Source organism: Polypterus senegalus, chromosome 13 (assembly GCF_016835505.1).
Source record: "Polypterus senegalus isolate Bchr_013 chromosome 13, ASM1683550v1, whole genome shotgun sequence".
Lineage (NCBI taxonomy): Eukaryota > Metazoa > Chordata > Cladistia > Polypteriformes > Polypteridae > Polypterus > Polypterus senegalus.
The window spans coordinates 74,750,439-74,772,377 of NC_053166.1; the positions used below are offsets into that span (position 1 = coordinate 74,750,439).

The 21,939-nt window shown below is 35.8% G+C and overlaps 1 protein-coding gene across 6 annotated transcripts in view; it reads right to left on the reverse strand.

The window, feature by feature from the left end:
• The window catches only part of huwe1 (HECT, UBA and WWE domain containing E3 ubiquitin protein ligase 1), a 362,527-nt gene that overhangs the window by 157,694 nt on the left and 182,894 nt on the right, over positions 1 to 21,939 (reverse strand). For all 6 annotated transcript variants that reach the window (XM_039775720.1, XM_039775721.1, XM_039775718.1 and 3 more), the window contains 9 exons: positions 16,146 to 16,203; positions 15,042 to 15,218; positions 12,899 to 13,144; positions 8,816 to 8,949; positions 8,631 to 8,731; positions 8,340 to 8,543; positions 8,022 to 8,238; positions 3,995 to 4,117; positions 2,028 to 2,265 (listed from right to left, as the gene is read on the reverse strand). In XM_039775720.1, coding sequence (XP_039631654.1) covers positions 2,028 to 2,265; positions 3,995 to 4,117; positions 8,022 to 8,238; positions 8,340 to 8,543; positions 8,631 to 8,731; positions 8,816 to 8,949; positions 12,899 to 13,144; positions 15,042 to 15,218; positions 16,146 to 16,203 — 1,498 coding nt within the window. The remainder of the gene's footprint in view (positions 1 to 2,027; positions 2,266 to 3,994; positions 4,118 to 8,021; positions 8,239 to 8,339; positions 8,544 to 8,630; positions 8,732 to 8,815; positions 8,950 to 12,898; positions 13,145 to 15,041; positions 15,219 to 16,145; positions 16,204 to 21,939) is intronic.

The window sequence follows — 21,939 nt, forward strand, 5'->3', positions numbered from 1 at the left end:
CTAGCAGGCTTCCTGTTCCGACACCCGCAGGGCTGCGCTGGAGTTGTAGTTTTTAGTGGGCAGCTCTGGTGGGGTCTTTTGGTGCCACTAGGGAGGGCTGCAGGAGGCAGGCTTTGCCCAACCCAGCTTCCATGATACAAAGCGTAAGCACCAGAATTACTTAAGCCCAACAGTGCTAGGATAGGCTCTCAGCAAACAAAACAGAAAAGACAGAAGTGGCTTACTCGAACTGCATACGGCATAACATTAATATAAAAGTAAATTGTTCAAAGTCAAGTCAAAATGTATTTATAGAGCACAGTGAAGGCCACAGAAGTGGTTTCTGAAGTGTTGTACATGAAAATAAATAAAATCAAAAAATGATAAGATAAACAATAATGAAAAGAAAAATAAACAATTGACAAAACCTAGCAGCGTTTTCAGCAAATATTTAAAAATTGACAGGGTTGGGGCTGCTCATATCTGAAGCAATAGACTGCTCCAGAGCCAAGAAGCAGTCACCACAAAAGCGGTGGAAAACTGAGGCACTAGGTGGTTTAATTATGCAAGAACTATAAGAATTAACTCTAGAAGTTGTGTGACATGGCATCTTTCTGAGACATTTCACACATTGTTCTACAAATATGATTTTTTTTTAAATAAAACTATGGAAAAAGGCACAAACCACTTCAGAAGCAAAAGCAAGACAAGCCAAGTCTTGCTATTTAGGATTTAAGTTATGCCATCAGATGTTAATCACCAAACTCTAGATTTCCATATTTGACATGCTACATACAGTACTATGCTTTTACTGTCACCATTTTCAGTTTGCATGTTCTATAACTAAAATACAGGCCGTTTGATCAAGCTGTTCAATGTTATACCACGAGGGTGATGAAAAGGCAGAACATACTAATGGTTGTTCATTTCTAAGGCTAAGGTACACAAAAAATGTCTGAAAATGGTATAAACTAGTCCATTAAAAAATGTTCTGTTACCTAAGTAAATCTGTGCTAAATCCATCCAAAGCTTGCAGCAAGTTAACTCTTCTTTGATGGAAGCAACTGAGACCTCTTTAATGGACAAATATATAGGCCTGTATGGGTGTATATAAACACCAACTGAATCTTTAATTCTTTTTCATGCACATGCATACGAAGGTAGTTCAGATGTCAAGATGACTGTCTGTCTATCTGAACTCGCCTACTGGAAGGACATAACTGGAATGGGGTGCAAAGGAGGGTTGGTGGGGTGTGGTGTTAATATTCTAGAATCATACAACAAACTTCTTTGAAGATAAACTAAGATTTTAATTGATCAACAGAGGAGCTTTCTGTTTGCATGAAATAGATTAGAAGAACAAGTAAGGAAAAAAGTCTAAGACATAAGATTTAACGGAAAAGGATAGGAGGGTACACGTTTCCTTAACTCTACAGAAAAAAATTAGAATGGAGATTTCATAAAACAAAGTATACAGGAACAACAGAACTATGTTTACCCAATGAGTAAGCCCAATAAGAAAGAAGCAGAAGACTAATGGCCACAAAAAAGCTTACAGCCAACATCTCAGTTATCTAAGCATTAGAAAGTGTAGCTATCAAAAACACACCAAGCAGATGAAGAATGAATGGTATATCGATGTTTCAAGCCATCACATTGCTTATGATTTTAAGTTAAACACAAATGAAAATTAAATCATTTTATGTTAAAGTACACAATTCGAACTTTAAAGTGCAAGTTTCTACATAAATGTTTTTCTCAATAGCACACCATTGGGAATATACTCGGCCAGTCATTTCCCCATTAACTGTACTGTTTAAAGAGGAAAAGCAATCTTTCAGTGATATACCTCAATAAAATCACAAAGCCAGTGACAAAAAAAAGCCAGCTTCATTTATTACCAGTAATTTTGAAAGATTAAAAGTAAAATAGCGGTTGATAAAGCTGGAAAGGGAGAAAGAATAATACAATGTAACTGCAATTATTGCAGAATAATAAAAGGTTGATCCAAAAAAGAAACGGAATGCATAATAGAAAAATAAACAAACCTTCTGGGTGACTACTAGAAATCGGAGAGCACTAAACTGAGGCTGGTTTGGTCCCCCTCCCGGAAGCTTGGCTGGGAGAGAATGGGGCGACTCCAATACAGTAGTAGGATTTACCATTTTTTCCACAAGCATTAGCCAAGCATCCAGAAACTCCCCTGTACCATCTGGAAGATCTGGATGTTCAAGTCCCTCTGACACAGGGACCTTGCCAGCCATTGATAGAGCCCAGTTAAATGTCCTGCATAATCAAAAAAATAAGTCAGACAATGGATGCAAGGTGCACTCCGCAACTATATGAAAGTTGGTGTTTCATATTTTTTCTTTACTTCAAAGAGCAGTTATCACATGTGTGACCAACTTCTTTTTCTTGAACATAAAATTGAATTTATACCCAATACAGCAGTATCTAATAATCAACAACTAAAAATATCTATTAATACAAAATGACCAATACTAGCAAAAAATCAGAATATCACCCTATGGAAGGAGAAAAGGAACTGAAATTATGATGCCATTCTAGCTTTTAACATTATTAAAAATGCATATTAATTATATAAATAAAAACTTGGAAAGTAATCTTTAAATGGAGTAACAAATGGTACATGATGGTTCAAACAACATCTAGATGCAGGTTGTTAGTTCTTTAAAATAATGACCAGATAATTGCTCAATCAAGTCAGTCTTATATGTGCTTAAATCATTTCTTCCCATTTTAATTTCCAGAGAAGTCTCTTTTTGTATTTCCAATGAAGAACTTTGATTATTCACCAGTTTAAATCTGCTACTTGTTGTCATTTCTCAGGGAACTGGCTGACAGGTAAGAAATCAACCATGCCTGCTGTGCTGGAAGGCATTAAATGATCTGCAAGGCACTACATACGGTTTTCATACGGTATAAGTGCACAGAGATGAAACATTTTTTGCCAACATAAGGTGGAAATTTGCGGTCACTGGTTCACCTAACGTAATTGGAGCAATTTACTGTAATCATATGGCAATAACAATACCAAGCACGAATGAAGCAACTTTTGTTAACTGTGAGCAGTTACATTGCATTAAGTCGGCTATGGTACAAAGACGTGGCCAACGAAAGTTCTGTCAATGAACTGGGTCAACCCATGACTTTTTTTTTCTCTGTAATAGCTTTAGCAGACATAATATTGTACATGGTGAATGGCTTGTTGGAAATGTAGTTAGCTGAACCCTCAATGTTTGATATGGCCTGTACTATTCACTGAAACAATCATGTCATTACATGTGCCAGCTAATATTGGCAACCCACTCCGGTGCTAACACTTTACACCTAGCCTGAACTCCAAAACACAAACAAGTCAGATACTCTTGAATCCAGGTGCTGGGGCCTCAATGTGCCAGGGGGAAGGCTGCTCTACATGCCAGCAAGTCTCTGAAGCATCACTGCAAATGAGGTTAATTAGCACGCTCCATATAAGAATGTTCCAGGGCAGCATTCAAGGCACATTGATATTTGCACATTTACAAGGCGATTGTGATTTGTAAAGGGTATATTATGTAGAAATCTCCGTAGCTCAGGTTTTATAAACTTAGGCAGTTTTGATGTATGCATGTTTCTGTTTTTTTGCGATTAACAAATTTTCAAGTTATGGGTGCACTCAAAGATTAATAAATGGGGCCCCTGCACTTTGACTTGGCCAATGCAATACATTAATACTGCAGTTTTCAAGCCATTCCTGTGCAGCATTAGCTTAACATGTGTGCTTTTTTAAATCGGCCTTTCGTGGAGTTGTTTGAGTGCCGATTTGAGTGTGTCATACCAAAGAAGGTAAATACCTATGCAAGCAATTATTTTGTGTTACTGATTTGTAATTAATTTAGTCCACTTTTCAGAGACCTATTTTCACTTTGATAATTAAATAGTCCTTTATTCTTACAATGACAATACCTACATAAATCAAACTATACATAATATTTAAAAAATGGCTTCTTACTCAAATAAAGCATCATGTCCCCCAGAACAGAAGAATTTTTGCAGCATCAGGTGATATGGATACTTCCTCTCATCAAAAAGCATAGGGGATGTGAACCCCACAGAACATATGAAGAAAGTAAGTCTGGAAGAAAAAAATCTCAATGGAAATATTGCTTTGATGTGCTTTCATTGCAAACATTTACTAACAAAACATTTTTATATTTGCAACCACAAAGAAAGATGCATTGGAAGAAAAATGTGAAGAAAGAAATTAACTGACCTATGAACTGCAAAGATTAGTACCTCAGAGGTACCCATTTTATTAAAATAAATCAGGTGAATGGGAGGCACAGTGGCGCAGTGGTAGTGCTGCTGCCTTGCAGTAAGGAGACCTGGGTTCGCTTCCCGGGGCGCCTCTGCGTGGAGTTTTCATGTTCTCTCCGTGTCTGCATGGGTTTCCTCCCACAGTCCAAAGACATGCAGGTTTGGTGGATTGGCAATTCTAAATTAGCCCTAGTGTGTGCTTGGTGTGTGGGTGTGTTTGTGTGTGTCCTGCGGTGGGTTGGCACCCTGCCCGGGATTGATTCCTGCCTTGTGCCCTGTGTTGGCTGGGATTGGCTCCAGCAGACCCCCGTGACCCTGTGTTCGGATTCAGTGGGTTGGAAAATGGATGGATGGATAAATCAGGTGAATTCTTACGTTAATACTTCTAAAATAACAAATGTGATTATCCTATCAAGCTAAGTAGGATTGGTAAGCTCCTTCTTACTATATTTCCACGAAAGAATCATTTCAGGTAACAATCACCCCAGGCCACTGCAGCTGTTAGCACACAGCATCGCTGACATTTCTAACCGTCCGTCTGCAATTATAAACCTTACAGCTATAAATTGTAAAGTGTTTTTTTTAATGCTAGCCAGGAGTGAAATTTAAACTGAATGTAGCCACTCATGCATATGGTGCTCCTTCAGCAGAGCACCACCATATTTCAAAGTTGTTTGAGTGTGTTGCACTAAACCCACAAGTCACTCAAAAGTAACAAATTTATTTTTACATACACAAAGGTGTGTTCTTTAAAATAAACTTTCCAAATTACTGTTTCATTACTAAGAAAAAAGTGATTTACACATGTACAGTTACAATAAAAAAATATTCAACACCCTCAACCTCAAGACATTAAAGATATAAAGGTAAATGAAAAAAGCCTCATTAAACAAAAATATCAAACATTTTTAGAGTTTTGAGAATATAAATAGACTTAAATTTGAGTTCAAATGAAAAATGCAACTCTCTTCATAAATATGCATGTTCATTATTATATAAAACCAAGCTTAAGTACTTTGTGAAGCATCCTTTAGCTTTTATAACAACTTTTAACGACCATTTTTGTTAAGTGCATAATTTTATTTACACCTCTCTGATGGAGTACTTGTCCATTATTCATGTTCAAAAGCCTCCAGCTTCCATGCTGTAACTGCCTTCTTCAAATCCCACCAAACATTTTCAATGGGATTTAAATATAGAAAAGAGAAGGCCAACCCAGGATCTATTTCTCATCCAAGCTTTGGTTAACTTGGAGGGATGCATGGGATCACGGTCTTCCTGGAAAGTGCAATGATCACCAAGATTCAAATTCTGAATTTCCTCTTATTTCTAGGAATTCACAATGCCAGTTACACGGTCAAGATTGCAAGTTCTTGCAGCAGAAAAACATACAGACATCATCCATGACCCACCTCCATGTTTGACAGTAGGGATGGTATTCTTTTGGTCATAAGCCTGGCCTTGTCAAGCCAGACATACTGCTGGTCCACGTGTCCAAAAAGTTAAAAACTTAATTTCACCAGTCCACAGAACTGTACCATAAAACTCTGCAGGCCTATCCAAATTTCTCCTGCCATAATCTAGTCAACCTTTGATGTTCTTTGTGTTCAAGAGTGGAGTGGATCTTGGAATGTTGTCATGAAGTGCTTGTTCCAACTTTCATCAGGTCATCATGTAGGTGTTTTGCAGTAACACCGGGGATTTTTCTTAGCTGTCCTGCTTAAGTTGTTAAGGGCTCTTGATGAAAATTTTGGGCTTTCTACCTCAGCCAGGTAAGTTTGCAGATGTGCCATTGTTTTTAAACTTCCTTATAATGCTCTCAATGGTGCCTCATGGAATGTTAAATTTTTGGGAGATCAACTTATACCCAATGCCCTTCAGGTACATTGGAATAATTTCCACTCTCAGCTTTTGTGAAAGCTCCTTGGTCTTACTCATGAGTGCAACTCACTTTCAACACCTTCATGGGTGTTGTTTATATGTGCATTACAGGTTAAGCCAATTAAAGACCATTACTGAATTCATAACGGCTTAATTTTGTTATAGCTCAACTTTAGGCCACAAAAACGAGCTGGAGGTTTTAAAAACACCAGTTATTATATAGGGGTTGAATAATTGTGACATGGCTATATAAATAAAATATTCTGTTACTCAGAAAAATTGTATCATACATTCTTTGTTGATTTTACCGAAAGCAAAATCATGCGTTTTGAAAAACTTTCACTGGCAAATCCTTGCAATCTAGGGGAATTGAAATATTTCTAATTTCAACTGTATATGCCGAAGCGAGTAGCATGTCACAGCTGAGTGAATCTGCTTTGTCAAAGATCTATCTACATCAAACCATATAAAGTGAAGGGCTCATTATCACTGGATAGCTGAAGTTCAGATTTCCAATGATATATAGTCGTTTATAACTAGTCATTCATGTCACAACTGTTAAAACAAAAAAATAAATTAGTGCAACAGCTTCTTTATACACAAGCTTCTGTCAGAGTGCATGGTGATTGCTTAGTTGACACAAAAGATTTGAACATTGTACTAGGAAATGTTGTCTTTAAAAAAATTAAAAAAACATTCAGTTGAAGTGCTAGAAAAAATAGAGAATGCTAGGTGTATGGAATATGAAGACCTTGAGTCACAGTTTTAACTACAGAGAAAGAGGTCTTTGCTGAAAGTCACAAATTTGATTCCTCTTCAAGCACATTTCTGAATATGACAGTTTTCTGTCTGGATGCTAGATATGCTGTTTAGCTTAATTGAACACTCTACATTGGCCCCTGTGTCAATGGTTTAGAGATCAGTGTTTTGCAACTTATGGTTTTTATTTATATAAATTAAATTCTTTCAAACAATTTGGAGTGTTATACTTACTACTTTCTGACCATCTGCAAATCCTTTATGACATATGCAGCGCAATAGCCATTAATTTTTGGGTATGTAATTAAGATGCAATAAGTCCAAAAACCAATTAGTGCGTATGAGGTTAAAGTAAATGTTTGCCTGAATAGAACTGAATTAAAAGATTACTTTGTTGGTCAAGTATTTCCATTAAGAGAAGAAAAAAAACTAAATGGAACATTTTAATATATAAATTAGTATGATACAACAGAAAGTACAAATGTTAACATTGGTGGTGACCTACTATAAGAAATGCATTTAACTAAGCAGACATTCTTAAAACACATAAGCAGTAAAAACAGATAAACAGAGGTTAGGAGCACGCAATGATACAGTGCACTGCCACACCCACCACATGACAACTCAACTCAGGATCCAGTTTAGGACCCGAGTGCAGCCATGCAACGGTTGATACCTCAGCTAGAAGTTCAGTTAGAATGGAACAGTGTGAGGTTTTTTTTTTTTAAAATGGTAGCTAGACTGCCAATTCTGCCACCAACCACCAAGTTTTTCCTGCAGGTTGGAGGGCCTACATGTAGGTATGTGTACATATTAACGTTATACCCAGTACGAAGCAATTGCAAGTTAACGGCCTTGCTCATGCGCCCAACAGCGCACAGTCTCTTTTGACATTTTACGGGATTCAAAACGGTAACCTTCCGATTGCCAGTGCAGATCCCTAGCCTCAGAACCACCACCACTCTGCCCCAAACAGCTAAACAAACCTTCTGAATACTGGATTCATTCAGCAAATTACGCTTTTCATGTTATGCAAGTGTTACACAAGTCCTTCAAATTCAAAGGAAAGAGGAAGTGCTAACCTAAATCGTGGAGTGGGAGTGTAAGGAGGAGGCTGCCAGGACAATCCTTTTGTTAACAGTTTAGTCAGAGAGGATGCTGTAGAGCGAGCAGCAGGTGTTGGAGCAGTTGTTGTACTAGCCGCATGATGACTCCTCCTTTGTCGAACAGGTGAGCCAACACAAAGCTTCACCAAAAGCCCAAAAAGTTCTGCTAGGGCCCGTCCCAGTCGAGAAGATGCTATAAACCAAAGCATAGTAAAAAGTAACACAAATTAAACACAATTAAAAGACGATATTAAACAAAAAAAATGTTAAAACCTGTAATAGGCATGAACATACCAGACAGCAACGGTTTGATTTGTTTGATGCGTGCAGCCATTGCTGGGGTAAGTTTAGATTTGCTTTTTGAGTCAGATGTGCTTGGCTCATCAGTCTCCATTGGTGCAAGGGCATCTCCATCAAGTCCTATTCCCTCCAGCAATCCCTGGGCAGAATGCTCAACAGCACTAGAGTTGCTTAGTGTTGAAGAGTCAGAGTCCCCTTCTGTACAGATAATATTAATTTTAGAACAGGGGAGGAAAATGTATGCAAATACATTTAAGCACAACGGAAATGTGAAAATAGATTAACCTGGCTTTCTGACACCAGAGGCTGCAACAGTCATGCCTTTCTCTTCCTTTGGAACTAGTTTTTGCATGTCTGCTTGTCCAAATTCACATCCTGGGGGAAGGCTGTGAAATCATAAGCAGCAAAGTTGACAAAAAGAAAAGGGTAGAGGGCAGGAATTAAACTTATCATAAATATCGATATCTTACCTATTAGGTGTACAGAGTGAAAGTAATACTGTGCTCTCCCACACCAGTGAACAGTAAAGTTGACTTAGTTTATTTAGAACATTAAGACCTAGCTGGGAGCCCCACTGGTTTACAGAGATGGCTCGAATTTCACTCTAGAGTGAGAATGGGAGAAAGATAACCATGTAAACAGTCAAGTAGGACATCACAAAATGCAATCATAAGTATTTTTAACCTATAAAATCATGTAGACTAAATAGATTAAACAAATTAATGCATTTTAATATACTAAGTTTCTTTCCACACAAAAAGTAGTACACATTTAAATATGCTATATGTATCCTAACCAAGTAGCCAAACATTCTATTTGCCTCGACTTTACACTTTTTAAAATGATCACCCTGAAGTTCAAACTAATCTATTTATAGAATAATAAATCAATTAATATAGTTCTACACAAAAAAAAAAGAAGGTTTACTGATGGTGAAATGTTATCATATTAGATGCTTGTCACTTAAGGTAGTTTTGCAATCATACAGCTAAAACATTTGACATTTGATTTACTAATCACAATTAAATATAGATTTTAAAATGTCTTAATTCATAATTATAACCTTAAGAATGGAAATGTATGGAATTAAGAAATTTTACAACACCAAGTGCACTATTTCAATGGGTTGGCACAACGGTAATCAGTTTGTGCTGTGAAGAAATCCAGGGATGCATCTTATTCTTGCAAGGAGCTGCACAACAGCTGGCAGTCCAAATGCATGCTGAGCTGCCAAGTTTCACGTAGCATTTAACACAAGGAAAGCCGGCTACAAGAGTTGTAAACAGGCATAAGCCTACATTGTCTGTGAATAACATGCTCTTGTCTTCAACTGTCTATATTCCAGGTACATCAAGTATCTCAGACATGTTGGCTCCAGTATGGCTTTCATACATTATGGTTTGTAGCAACACTCTTCAGTAATATGATGCAATGTTATTGTAACAAAACACTGTGTGGCTCAACAGTCCATGAATCACATGTCAGTACTTTCTGCTCAACAGAGTAATTGTTTACATTGTACTGGAATAATCTACTCAGCTTGAAAGTAAGAATTATGTTGCAGAATTCTGCATTTTCAACTACAGTATATAGATGAAGGTCATTACAAATAAAACATGCAAAAGACTTTGTTATCCGTTTTGCCATATCACAACTTTTAATTTATTCAAAGTTGTGACTGGAGTTGGCTGCTTAATCAGAATAGCTCTGGGCTTGGTGACATCAGATTTTTAACTCCAGCTGGTGTCGCTTGAAATACGCACACATATCAGAGTTATTACCACAATACTTTCTATATTTTGGCAAATTTTGCATATGGCTATAGTTGTCTCAAGTTCACCCCTTACTATGTGAAATCCAAACTGAATTCAAATCTTTAAATGTAATTTGCAATGACACCATACTGTATAAATCTCACAACAATCTTGATCAGTCATTCTCTTGTTTGACACGGTTTTCAAGGCACCCGTTCAAATCAGCAAAATGTGTTCATGTGCAGCAAGCATATTATGGAAATTGTTGCACTATAAGAAAATGTATGCACTAGGCATTCTCCCAGCAACAACTACATCAGTAAACTGATATAATGGCAACAGCAAATGGCTGGGTGCATGCAACTCATATCACTGTCTATAGTAATTAATCATATAGTATGGATTATGCTTGGTTGCACACAGTTTGATTGGATCATCAGCATTTTCTTCATTTAAAAAATATATATATATATATATATATATATATATATATATATATATATATATATATATATATATATATATATATATATATATATCTTTATCAGCCTGACAATCTCAATCATCATATTTCAGGCAACTGCGATTTGTAAATTAATCAATTTTTCCCACCTCTATGTAATAGCTGCCTAGAGTTCCCTGTGTTTGAGAGATGTTGTATCCAGGAGTTCAAATTATACCTGTAATAGTTACTAAAGAACCAAACTTAAAACAGCATGATGCACAACTGTTAAGCTCTGAAGTCAATAGGGTCGTCTTAAAAATCTTCAAAATGGTATTCTGGAATTAGTCTGAAACTGTAAAGTAGTTAACATTGGTGAACACAGCTGACAGGACTCTCATAAGGACTTCATGCACAATTTTAATAATCGTATATACAGTACATGTTTAACTATGTTCTGAAAGGACATGTGGTAAAGCCATGGGTGAATCATCTACATTTTAGGTATCACACTGTTAAATGTTTTGAATGAATGAGTGAAATTCCTACTTGCATACCCCAATCTACATGCAATACATTGCCTCCCTCTACAAAGATAAATGAAACAGAGGCAGTCAAGCAATACTATTAATTGTCAGCCAGTTACACCCAAAGACGTTTTATTCTGTTTGTACTTGTTTCATTCTATAAAGTAACCTTGGAACTGGGATAAGACCCTATGCAAATAATTTATTATAAAAATATTAAGACATATACAGTTAGTATTTTAGCAGTATGTACAGAGTTTATTACTTGCACAGCTGACATACATGCAACATGATTAGACACTGCCTACCCATACAATGCATTAAAGTCAGCCAAGTAAAAACAATGCATTAAAGTCAGCCAAGTGTCTCTCTCTCTCTGCTTTTCACGAGATAACTACTTAACGGATTTAGATAGGGTTTTTCCTATAATTAGCTTGAACATACCAGTTGATTTTGCAGCTTCTCTCATTGCGCTAAGTATCACAGTTCTCTTGCAGAAGTGATTTATTCACACTAATCCGAGGCAGAGGCTGTGGGCCAAGTCAGGAGTGGGGGCCCGGGCAGGGACCTCCTCACTCATGCCGCAGCTTCCGTTTGTATCGGTCTACCGCTGGCCACGTTTTGGTGCATTCCATGCCTCGGAGTAGCTAGCGATACCTGTTTGTTTGATTTCCTGTTACACTACTACTCGGGTAGAGCCGCAGGGGACAGCTAGTTTGAATGAAATAAGTTAGAAATGGCATAGCACATAATTTTAATTCACCCAGGATTATGCTTACTATTCAGTCACTGAAAACAGATTTCTCATCAACAGACACAGTGTAAGCAGATGGAACAAGATAAGAATGTGATGTGCTTTGCAGACAGAGCAAGATTTTGAAAGCAGAAAGTGAGATACTGCATTTGTGCTTCCCTTCAAACTTATTAAATAACCCTGATTTTGTATTTGTATTGCTGGTGCTTCTATTTACCAGCTAAGCAAATAGAAAACTGTTGCTCCAAGTTCAGCCATCAAAAGCAACATGATATTTTAACTATATGGGACTAGGAATTTATAAGACAGAATGTATTGTATATTTACCTGTCCAAGCAGATGATTTAATACTAGATTACATGGTGACAAACATTTCACTTGATGATAGACTCACCCCACATGTTCCTTAAACTTGTAGCCATGTTGGTCATGGCACTGGAGTTAATGTCCAATTTTAACCAAAAAAAAAAGACAGCTCATTAATGTTTCCACTAGATTTTAAGTTAGGCCCTGATTTTGTACCACTTAGGATGAAACCTATGGTATTATTTACTGGACAACATAGTTAAAATATTTATCAATCTGGCCTATAGTGAATAAATTCTTCAGTAAACTCTTTTTTAATTATTATTTCCCCACAAGTTCCAGCAACACAACAGAAGGAATCTGGGGATGGTCCAGACAAGAATTGGGCTACAGGACTATTTCACATCTCACCTCTGAGCTTGAGGCAGAGGATGCCCAAAAATGCAATGCAGAATTTAATGCTATATACAAGTGGTAAACCAATTGTAGTTAGTAAGGTGCAATTCTGCAGAGTAATTACAATTACAAAGTAATTCTGATTTTTTTTCTAATGGAACTCTAGCTGCCATGTGTAAGAGAAAATAAACAATTGTTCTAGAGCAACTTATCAGAACTTTAACCAGCATGTAAAACAGTTCTCATATGCAACTGTCAAAACTCACCTTATATATTAGCAAATAGTGAATATTATGATCCCCAACAATGTTATATCTACTTAAAGTGTGCATTGCATTTTAAAGATTTACAAAACTACACAGAAAAACTCTTACCTGCCCAACTCTGCATGTGTGGACAAACATCATTATGTAAGCATGTGCAGCAGTGAGAGCATGCAATAATGGTGTAGCCTGAGCAGACAATGTTGCATCAGTAACATTTCCTGCATTTGCAAGTTCACGCAAAAGAACTGAACCACCAGGAGCATCAATAGGTCTGTGCAAAGGCTCTAGCGATGATAGGATTCCATCAAGCTGCAGTAAACCCTCTTGTAGAACTTTAGGTTCATGTGATAAAGTCTGTGGAGGAGACAAATTCACACATACTGGTAAAGGCTCTGAAAACATCAAGAAAATGTACACTAAATATATGTAACTACCAGAACATACTTAACAACATATCTTCCCAGTTACTGGCCAACCATTTAGCCAAAATGCAACTACAAGTTTTCAATCCTCTGCAATATTATAAAAGCTTTAGCAATTTTACTTAATTTTTTAACTAAGTTTTGCCAGGAAGCATTTCATGCCTCAAAGGTTAAATAAGCTTTAGACTAAAACCAACACCAGCAAAACTTCAGTTAATTGACCATAAACTTGTATACTGCCAAGTGTATTATTGAGTTCCCATTAAAATTTCTGAAATTTCACTAGCGCCTTCTTACAAGTTCTAACCCGGTTTTCGGAAACAGCAGGATTAAATGAATAACAGAAACAAGAGTGCAGAATGACATCTCTTTACTGAACAAGCGGTTAAAAAAAATTAAAGGTCAAGGTTCCACAACATATTTTAAACTGTAGGAAGGATTTAGAAATGATGCAGACATCATAAACAGAAGGTAACTTCAGTTTGTTGTTCCTATCAAATGGACAACTTTATCGAGTGGGCTTTTGGTTTCCGGAATAAATAATTTAAATAGATTTCTGTCCACAAATTGGAATCCAAGGTTAAACTGTAGTCACTGAATTTCATTGTAGTGATGGCACTACAAAATCCAGTCTGCTTACTCTTGTGGATTATTAAAAACAAAGGTAAGTGTTGCCTTTTGTTGCATTTTTATACTCAAATTTAACAATTCTCAACTATACTTACAAGTGTCAGAAGCGTTCATAATTACTGTGATAAAAATGCTAACTTATTGCCACAGGAGTGTCTTGATCTGAATTCAGTTGATTTTGATTGTGAGAAAATATTACAAATGAGATAAACACCATAAATACACAAGAGTAGTATAGCTTTGCAGACTTCAGGTAATCAGTACTGGCACTTTGCAACAGTCTATGAAAGGCACAGGATATAAAAAGTTCCTACTTTGAAATTTAACAAGAACACCCCTCCCATAGCTTGCTCAAAAAAAAAAAAAATTCATAAAAGTTTTAAAGAAACAAAGAAATGTCTATTGTGCTATGTATTTGTCTGTGTCATCTGCTTGCATCACATGATTTATGTCAAAATGTAAACAATACAACTTCTAAAATTCCTTTGTTTTACCAATAAGTGGTACTATTTTCCTTCATAAAATGTGTGTTTATTTTAATTGATGTGCTTTTAACAGAGATCCCCTTTCCACTGAGTATAAGGAAAATAAAGTGTAAGCCATTTTGACATGTCTTAATTGTTGGGAGTGAGTAACAAACAGAGTCCTTTTTCCTCTCTCTATATACTGTATAATGCATTGTAACAGAGAAGCAGAGATAACTGACAGCAATAGAAGCAACCTTCTATTTTACTACCCCCCTAACATTTTACATTAGCAAATTATTCATTTTATTTTATAATCTGTACCTAATTTTAAGGAAATCAGTTTAACAGTGATTATTTAAATTCAAAGCATATTTGAACAAGTTGGGATTTTCCCTGTGTAATTGTACTGCAAGAGTCCATATACAGCACATAATGAACCAGCTCAAATGAGGTAGTGTGATGAACTAGAACTCTCTTTATTTGGGGTTAATTATACATTATTTGTGCCAGAAATCCTTGTGATTGATATAATTTAAATGGAAAAAACTTCTCCCATCATAAAATGTCGACTATCTGACAAAAAATAAAACCTGAGTAGACACTGGGGAAAACTTACAAATTATACAAAGACTGGGTGGGGTTTAAAGGGGGGGTTTAAGAGAGAAACAAGGTCAGAACTGACCATCCATCCTCAAAAAGAAAAATTAACATGTATTAACCAATTATATATACCAGTATAGATTTGCAGACTCCAGCAACAGCTTGACAAGCTGCCGATGTTGGAAAATCAATAGGTAAATTTGGTAGCCCAAGTATAGAGACCAGTGGCAACAATCCCTTTTGTGTCACAAACTCCTGGCAGTGGTCATCAGTAGTGTTGTTGCTTAGAATTGACTCAACAAACTTCATCTATAAGGAGAAAAAATGAGAGCTGAAACAAGGATAAATTTGAATGCAGGTAAAAACAAAGAAAAAACTACCAAGAAAAATGCCTTTCTTATCACTGTAACTTCAGCTCAAAAACAAATGTGAATCTTGTTATGATGCAGGAAATGGGATTCATGGAGCAAAGAAACAAAAAGGACCATTCAGGTTATCTCAGAGAATATTTAGAAAAAGGAGTTATCAAATATTAGAACAAAATAAGCACAAGCTCCCTGACACCCTTAAAAAAAAAAAAAAGGTTAAAAATTAATATGTGCATTTCCTAATCTCCTGGTTAATGGAACACAGCCTCAGGTGCAAAGCCTCAGGTGCAAAGTAGTACTGGTGGTCCATAGTGTAATACTCACATATTAAAATTTAATGGTATTTGTGAAACATTAATTTCTTATGCAGATCTTGTTCATTTGTTTAGGAAATTAAACGCATTTCTGCCATGCTGTCTAGAGGCATTAACTGTCAGCACTGCTTTTCTATAACCTGTACAGCTTTCAATCTACACCTCTATAAACTACCAGAAAACAGGTAATTTTTCAATTCATTTCACACTGTACTAACCCAATTTATTGTGCAGGGAATAACTATTTGGAGCACAACAAAGGAGTCTAACACAAACAAGGCATAGGTATATTACATTGTGGGTGATAACGCACATAAAATACAGTAAATTCTAACAAGCAGGTAGTTCTGACCTGAAAACTGGCCTACCTACGCATCACACAAAAAAATGCAGAAAAAATATTTGTGAACTTGGAAAAAAAAAAAAATATATAAAGTGGAAAAATTTATACAAAACACACTCCAGGACAAAATCTAACTTTCACATGCTTAATTTTAAGCACAGCTGCAGTCAACATACTGTCCAAATGTAAATAAACAAAATGCTCTACTCACCACATTGAGAATGTAATCCATAAGTGGGATAGGAATTCTTTCTTCGGTACCCACAACTCTGAAAAACAGTGCAGTACTAGTAATGAAAATCACCTCAGAAAGTACAATCTTAAAAGAGAAGTTCAGTGTTTCAAGTCGAAGTTATTTCTTCACAAATGTGCTATATATACACACATTTGTCATGTGAAATTGTGTTCTAAAGTTAATCGCTTTCTATAAATTAAAAAAATGTTTTGCATGCACTTGTGCTTTACATTGTAGGCTAAAGAGCAGAAAAAAAGCGTAAAGCTTACCAAATATGTCCATTTTCTAAACCAAGACAGTTGTCGAGTATTGTCATCTTGCGATTAAACACATATTTTAACATAGTTTATATTAAGTTATTTCTGAACAAAGAAACACATATTATAAGATTCTGCCATCTTAAAAGAAGACTAGCCACGCAGGACATCTGAACATGTAGGTCTTCCTGCACAACCACCTTTTATCTGAAGGGGCTGGTTTCCTATCAAAAGATAAAAATTACAGTAGACTTTATATGTTACGTGGTTGGTTTTGTTTTGATTTTTTTCAGTATTTACGCAACAACTCGCACAAGCGACTAAAAATGTATCCTATGAGAAAAATACAAGGAATATGCAAATAAAAAATTTTATTTCCAGATTCCTTTTATTGTCACAAACATGCGCTGAAACACAGGTGTACCTTGGCTTGAAAACCTGACATATCTGGTAAATTGTTAAGCTTTTCCTACATGCCCAATGAGTGCTGCAGATTATATATTTTTTTTGTAATTTACAGAAAGCCCTCAACGTTAAAACAATTATATACCAGGTTTGTGAAGAAATAACTGACATGAAAAATGCTGAACTCATCAACTGTTACTGCTACTACTAGTATGAGATATGTATAAATCTATAGTAAGTGTGATAGAAGATCAAATTACTCAATTATAGAACAACAGGTTGAAATTTCTTCTGTTTTTTTAATTTGCATTTACTCAAAGAATGTTACCAAGGGAAAGTGTACAAAGTTTTAATAACTGCTACTTAATTACACTATTTTGATAGTGGTCCTACATTATTGGTAAGCTATGTGCCACTCCCTTTATTGAATTATACTTAAGAGGACTGGAGATGTAACAAGCATCCAGTATGCAGTAGTAGATTACCTTAACTTTAAGTCAATGTCCCCTATGGGAATGTTCAAAAGAGAGAAAATAGCTAGTACAGAAAGCAGATCTGACACGGTTAAGTTAAACCTAGATGCACACCAAAATGATAAGAATGACTAAATAACAATTATGCTTATAGTATCAAACATGCTTTATAATGTGCATGATATCAGCAAAAATAAGAACTTAGTCAAGTATCTAAAAGGAGAGCAACCATAATTAATTACCTGTACAAATGGTTTACAACAAACTCTGAAAATGTCAAACTTTATTTTAATATACATCACATTTCTTTATATACTGTATTGCAGGAGTGAGGGGAAAAAATAAGGAATCCATAGGATGCATACTCATCTTTTTTCATCTCTTTCTTGCAAAGTATAAAAAGCATAACCCAATTTTTGTAAACTGTATTTAAATTTATTCAGTATTCAAAAGAAATGTTTTCCTTTTAAAAAAGTCTGCTTTTGTTAAAAATGGACAATAATAATAAAATAGTGTGGTAGGTTAACTATAATTTTTTAAAACAAATAAATGCACATTTTTGCAAACTATTTTTTTTTTTTTAATTTTATTAATTTTATTACAATCAATACATAGCAATCAATTTTTACAAAAAAAAAAAAAAAAAAAAAGAATTATGCTAAGAACAGATCGATCCCCACCCTTGAGAGAGAGAGCAAGCCAAACGGTGTAAAATTTAAGGCTTTTAAAAATACCTAAATCAACAAATTCTCTGTGCTTTATAAACTCATTTCAAAATATTACTGATTAGATCCTGCCATGTTTTGAAAAAAGTCTGCACAGATCCTCTAACTGAGTATTTGATTTTTTCCAATTTTAAATAATATAACACATCAGTTTCCCACTGACTTAAAAGAGGAGAGTTTGGGTTCTTCCAGTTTATCAGAATAAGTCTGCGTGCCAACAGTGTAGTGAATGCAATCACAATTTGTTTGTCTTTCTCCACTTTAAGACCCTCTGGAAGAACCCCAAACACAGCTGTTAATGGGTTAGGAGGGATTGTGAGTCCAAGACTGTCTGAGAGGTAATTAAAAATTTTTGTCCAGAATAATGTTAATTTGGTGCAGGCCCAGAACATGTGACCTAGTGAGGCTGGGCTTTTGCAGCGTTCACAGGTTGGATCATGCCCTGGAAACATTTTGAGAGTTTTAGTCGAGACAGATGTGCTCGATATATAATTTTGAGTTGTATAATTGTATGCTTTGCATATGGAGCTTGAGTGAATTCTCTGCATTGCTACTTTCCACTCCTTTTCTGATATATTAATTGAGAGATCATTTTCCCAGTGTCCTCTTGGATCTTTGAAAGGAAGGGATTGTAAAAGGATTTTATATATTGTAGAGATGGAGTCTAACTCCTTGAAATTGAGCAATAAATTTTCCAGCGTGGATGAGGGTGCAAGATGAGGAAAATCTGGAAGGTTCTGTTTAACAAAGTTCCTGATTTGAAGATAGTGAAAGAAATTTGTAGCTGGAATGTTAAATTTGGAATGTAATTGTTCATAGGATGCAAAGACGTTGTCTATATAAAGATCTCTAAGCAAGTTAATTCCAAATTTTTCCAGATATTAAAACTGCATATGTTTGTGAGGGTTGAAAGAGGTGGTTCTTTTGCAGGTGCCACAGAAAGAAGCTTCTCCGTCTTAAAATGCTTTCTACATTGGTTCCAGATTCTAAGTGAGTGGAGCACAATTGGGTTATTAGTGTATTGCCGATAACGTGTGTTTATTGGAGCACAAAGCAAGGAATACAAAGAAGTACTGCAGGATTTTACTTCTATTGCGGTCCATGCCTGTGTATGTTCTTCTATTTGTGTCCAGGTTCTTATCGACTGTATATTTGCGCCCAGTAATAAAACTGGAAGTTAGGTAGAGCCATGCCGCCTTCTGCCTTTTGTCTTTGTAGGTCGCTCTTTTGATGCGTGGATGTTTAGAATTCCAAATAAATGAGGTTATTGTTGAATCTAATTGCTTAAAGAACGATTTATTAATGTATATTGGTATGTTTTGAAATAAAAAGGAGCTTAGGAAGAATATTCATCTTAACAGTGTTAATTCTTCCAGCTAGTGTGAGATGAAGGGTTGACCATCTATGCAAGTCTTGTTTAATTTTTTCCATGCAGACGACGAAATTTTGTTGATAAAGAGCTTTATGTTTACTTGTGATGTTTACCCCGAGGTATTTAAACTGTTCTGCAATGATAAAAGGAAGGGTGTCTAATCTAATATTATATGCTTGCGAATTCACCGGAAAGAGTACACTTTTATTCAGATTAATTCTGAGACCAGAGAGCTTTTGAAATTCTGTGAGTGCTGCTAAGACTGCAGGCACAGAATTTTCTGGGTCCGATATATACAGTACCATGTCATCTGCATATAATGAGATTTTCTGTTCCAGTCCTTCTCTGCTAATCCCCTTTATCTGATCAGTATTTCGACAATGTATTGCCAGTGGTTCAATGGCAATTGCAAACAGCAGTGGTGACAAAGGGCATCCTTGTCTTGTGCCACGCTCTAGTTTAAAGTAGTCTGAGCAAATGTTATTGATGCAAACTGAAGCTTCTGGGTTAGTATACAGTAATTTAATCCATGCACAAATGTTCGGGCCAAACCCAAACTTCTCCAAAATAGTAAAAAGGTATTTCCATTCAATCATGTCGAATGCTTTTTCTGCATCCAATGATAATAATATTTCTGGGGTGTTTGATTTAGTTGGTGAGTATATTACATTAAACAGGCGTCAAGATTTGAAGATAAGTGTCGGCCCCTAATAAATCCAGTTTGGTCTTGTGATATTACTGAGGGGAGCACTTTCTCCATCCTTCTAGCTATGATTTTAGAGAGTATTTTAACGTCGTTATTCAGAAGTGAAATTGGTCTGTATGATGCACATTGTAATAAGTCCTTATTTTGTTTTGGAAAGACAGTGATTAGTGCTTGGCTAAAGGTTTGTGGAAGAGATTGGTTATCTCTGGCTTCTGTAAATGTTGCTAATAGGAGGGAGCTAGCTGAGCGCAGAATTTCTTGTAAAACTCTGCAGGGTAGCCGTCAGGGCCTGCTGCTTTTCCACCTTGGAGTGACTTTATAGCATCCAGTAATTCTGATAATGACAGAGGTTTATCGAGCTCCTCCACACTAATAGCGCCAATTTGTGGTATCTGTAATTTATCCAGAAATGCATTAGATTGTATATTGTCTTCTTTAAACTCAGTAGTATATAGGGATTTATAGTAGTCTCTAAAAGTGTACATTATATTTTTGTGTTCGATGATTTTATCTCCGTCGTGTTAGTAATTACCGAGATTGCGTTATGCATATCTTGCTTGTGAATTTGTTGCGCTAAAAGCTTATTAGCTTTCTCTCCATGTTCATAATAATGATGTCTGGATTTGTAAATTAGTTGTTCGGTTTCTTTAGTTGTCAAGAGGTTTAATTCTGAATGTAGAGCCTGCCTCCTCTTATGTAGAGTCTCGCTTGGTAGTCTGGCATGTTCTTCATCTATTTTAGTAATTTCGCTTTTTATCTCTGCTACTTTCTTCGCTTCGGATTTATTTCTGTGGGAAAGATATGAGATAATCTGTCCTCTTAAGAAGGCCTTAAGAGTTTCCCAGAGTATTCCTGCAGAGATCTCAGGGGATGTATTTGTCTCTAGAAAGAATTCAATTTGTTTGGATATAAATTCAGTACAATTCTCGTCAGCTAATAGAAGCGGATTGAGACGCCATCTGCGGGGTGAGTGTATGGGGCTAAACTATTTTTTTTTTTTTTAAACAAATAAAATCACATTTTTGCAGTCTCAAATACTGAGCATAATGGGGTAGGATAAAATGAAAAGAAATAATTTCATACTGTATACTTTTTTTTTTTTTTTTTAACTCAAATACATAAAGAAGTAAGATGGAAAGACCACTTGTATCTTGTTCAAATTGCTCTGGACTTTTGGTTTATCTCTTAAAAACAAGTATGGGATAGCTGAAATCAGGGGAATTCCATTTGACTGACATAGTATTATTTCAAACAGTGGAAATGACAAATAGTTACTTGATAAAAGATAATCAAGGTTTTACCTTGATTCTAGATCATTTTTTTTTAAATTATGGACAAAGTTTAGAATAATCTTTTCCATACAAGTTTGGTAAACCATATATCTCTATCTATCTATATATATATATCTATATATATATATATATATATATATATATATATATATATATATATATAAATGAGAATGTGATAAGCATATTCAAAGACTACACAAGTAGCAAATGAGCCATAGGCTCTATCTGCAGGATATGGAGGAAAAAGTGCAAAAATGTTGCTTTCAAATGGTTTACATGTGCGTCGGTATGCTTCAATGATTGGTTGATAGAGTCCTTACACCGTGAGTTAGTAGATAACCACTAGCCCCTATTCAAGTATCTGTTTCCTTACCAAAAAGTCTATATGCACATGGGGGTTGTGACATACTTTCAGTGAAATCCCAGCTCCGTCACTTGAGTTTCCCTAACTGCAGTTGTCATTTTTGTTTAGTGGAGAAAACGACAGAGAAAAAGAAACTTAAGCACTACAAGGTACAGTAAAACCTTGATTATCCGTCA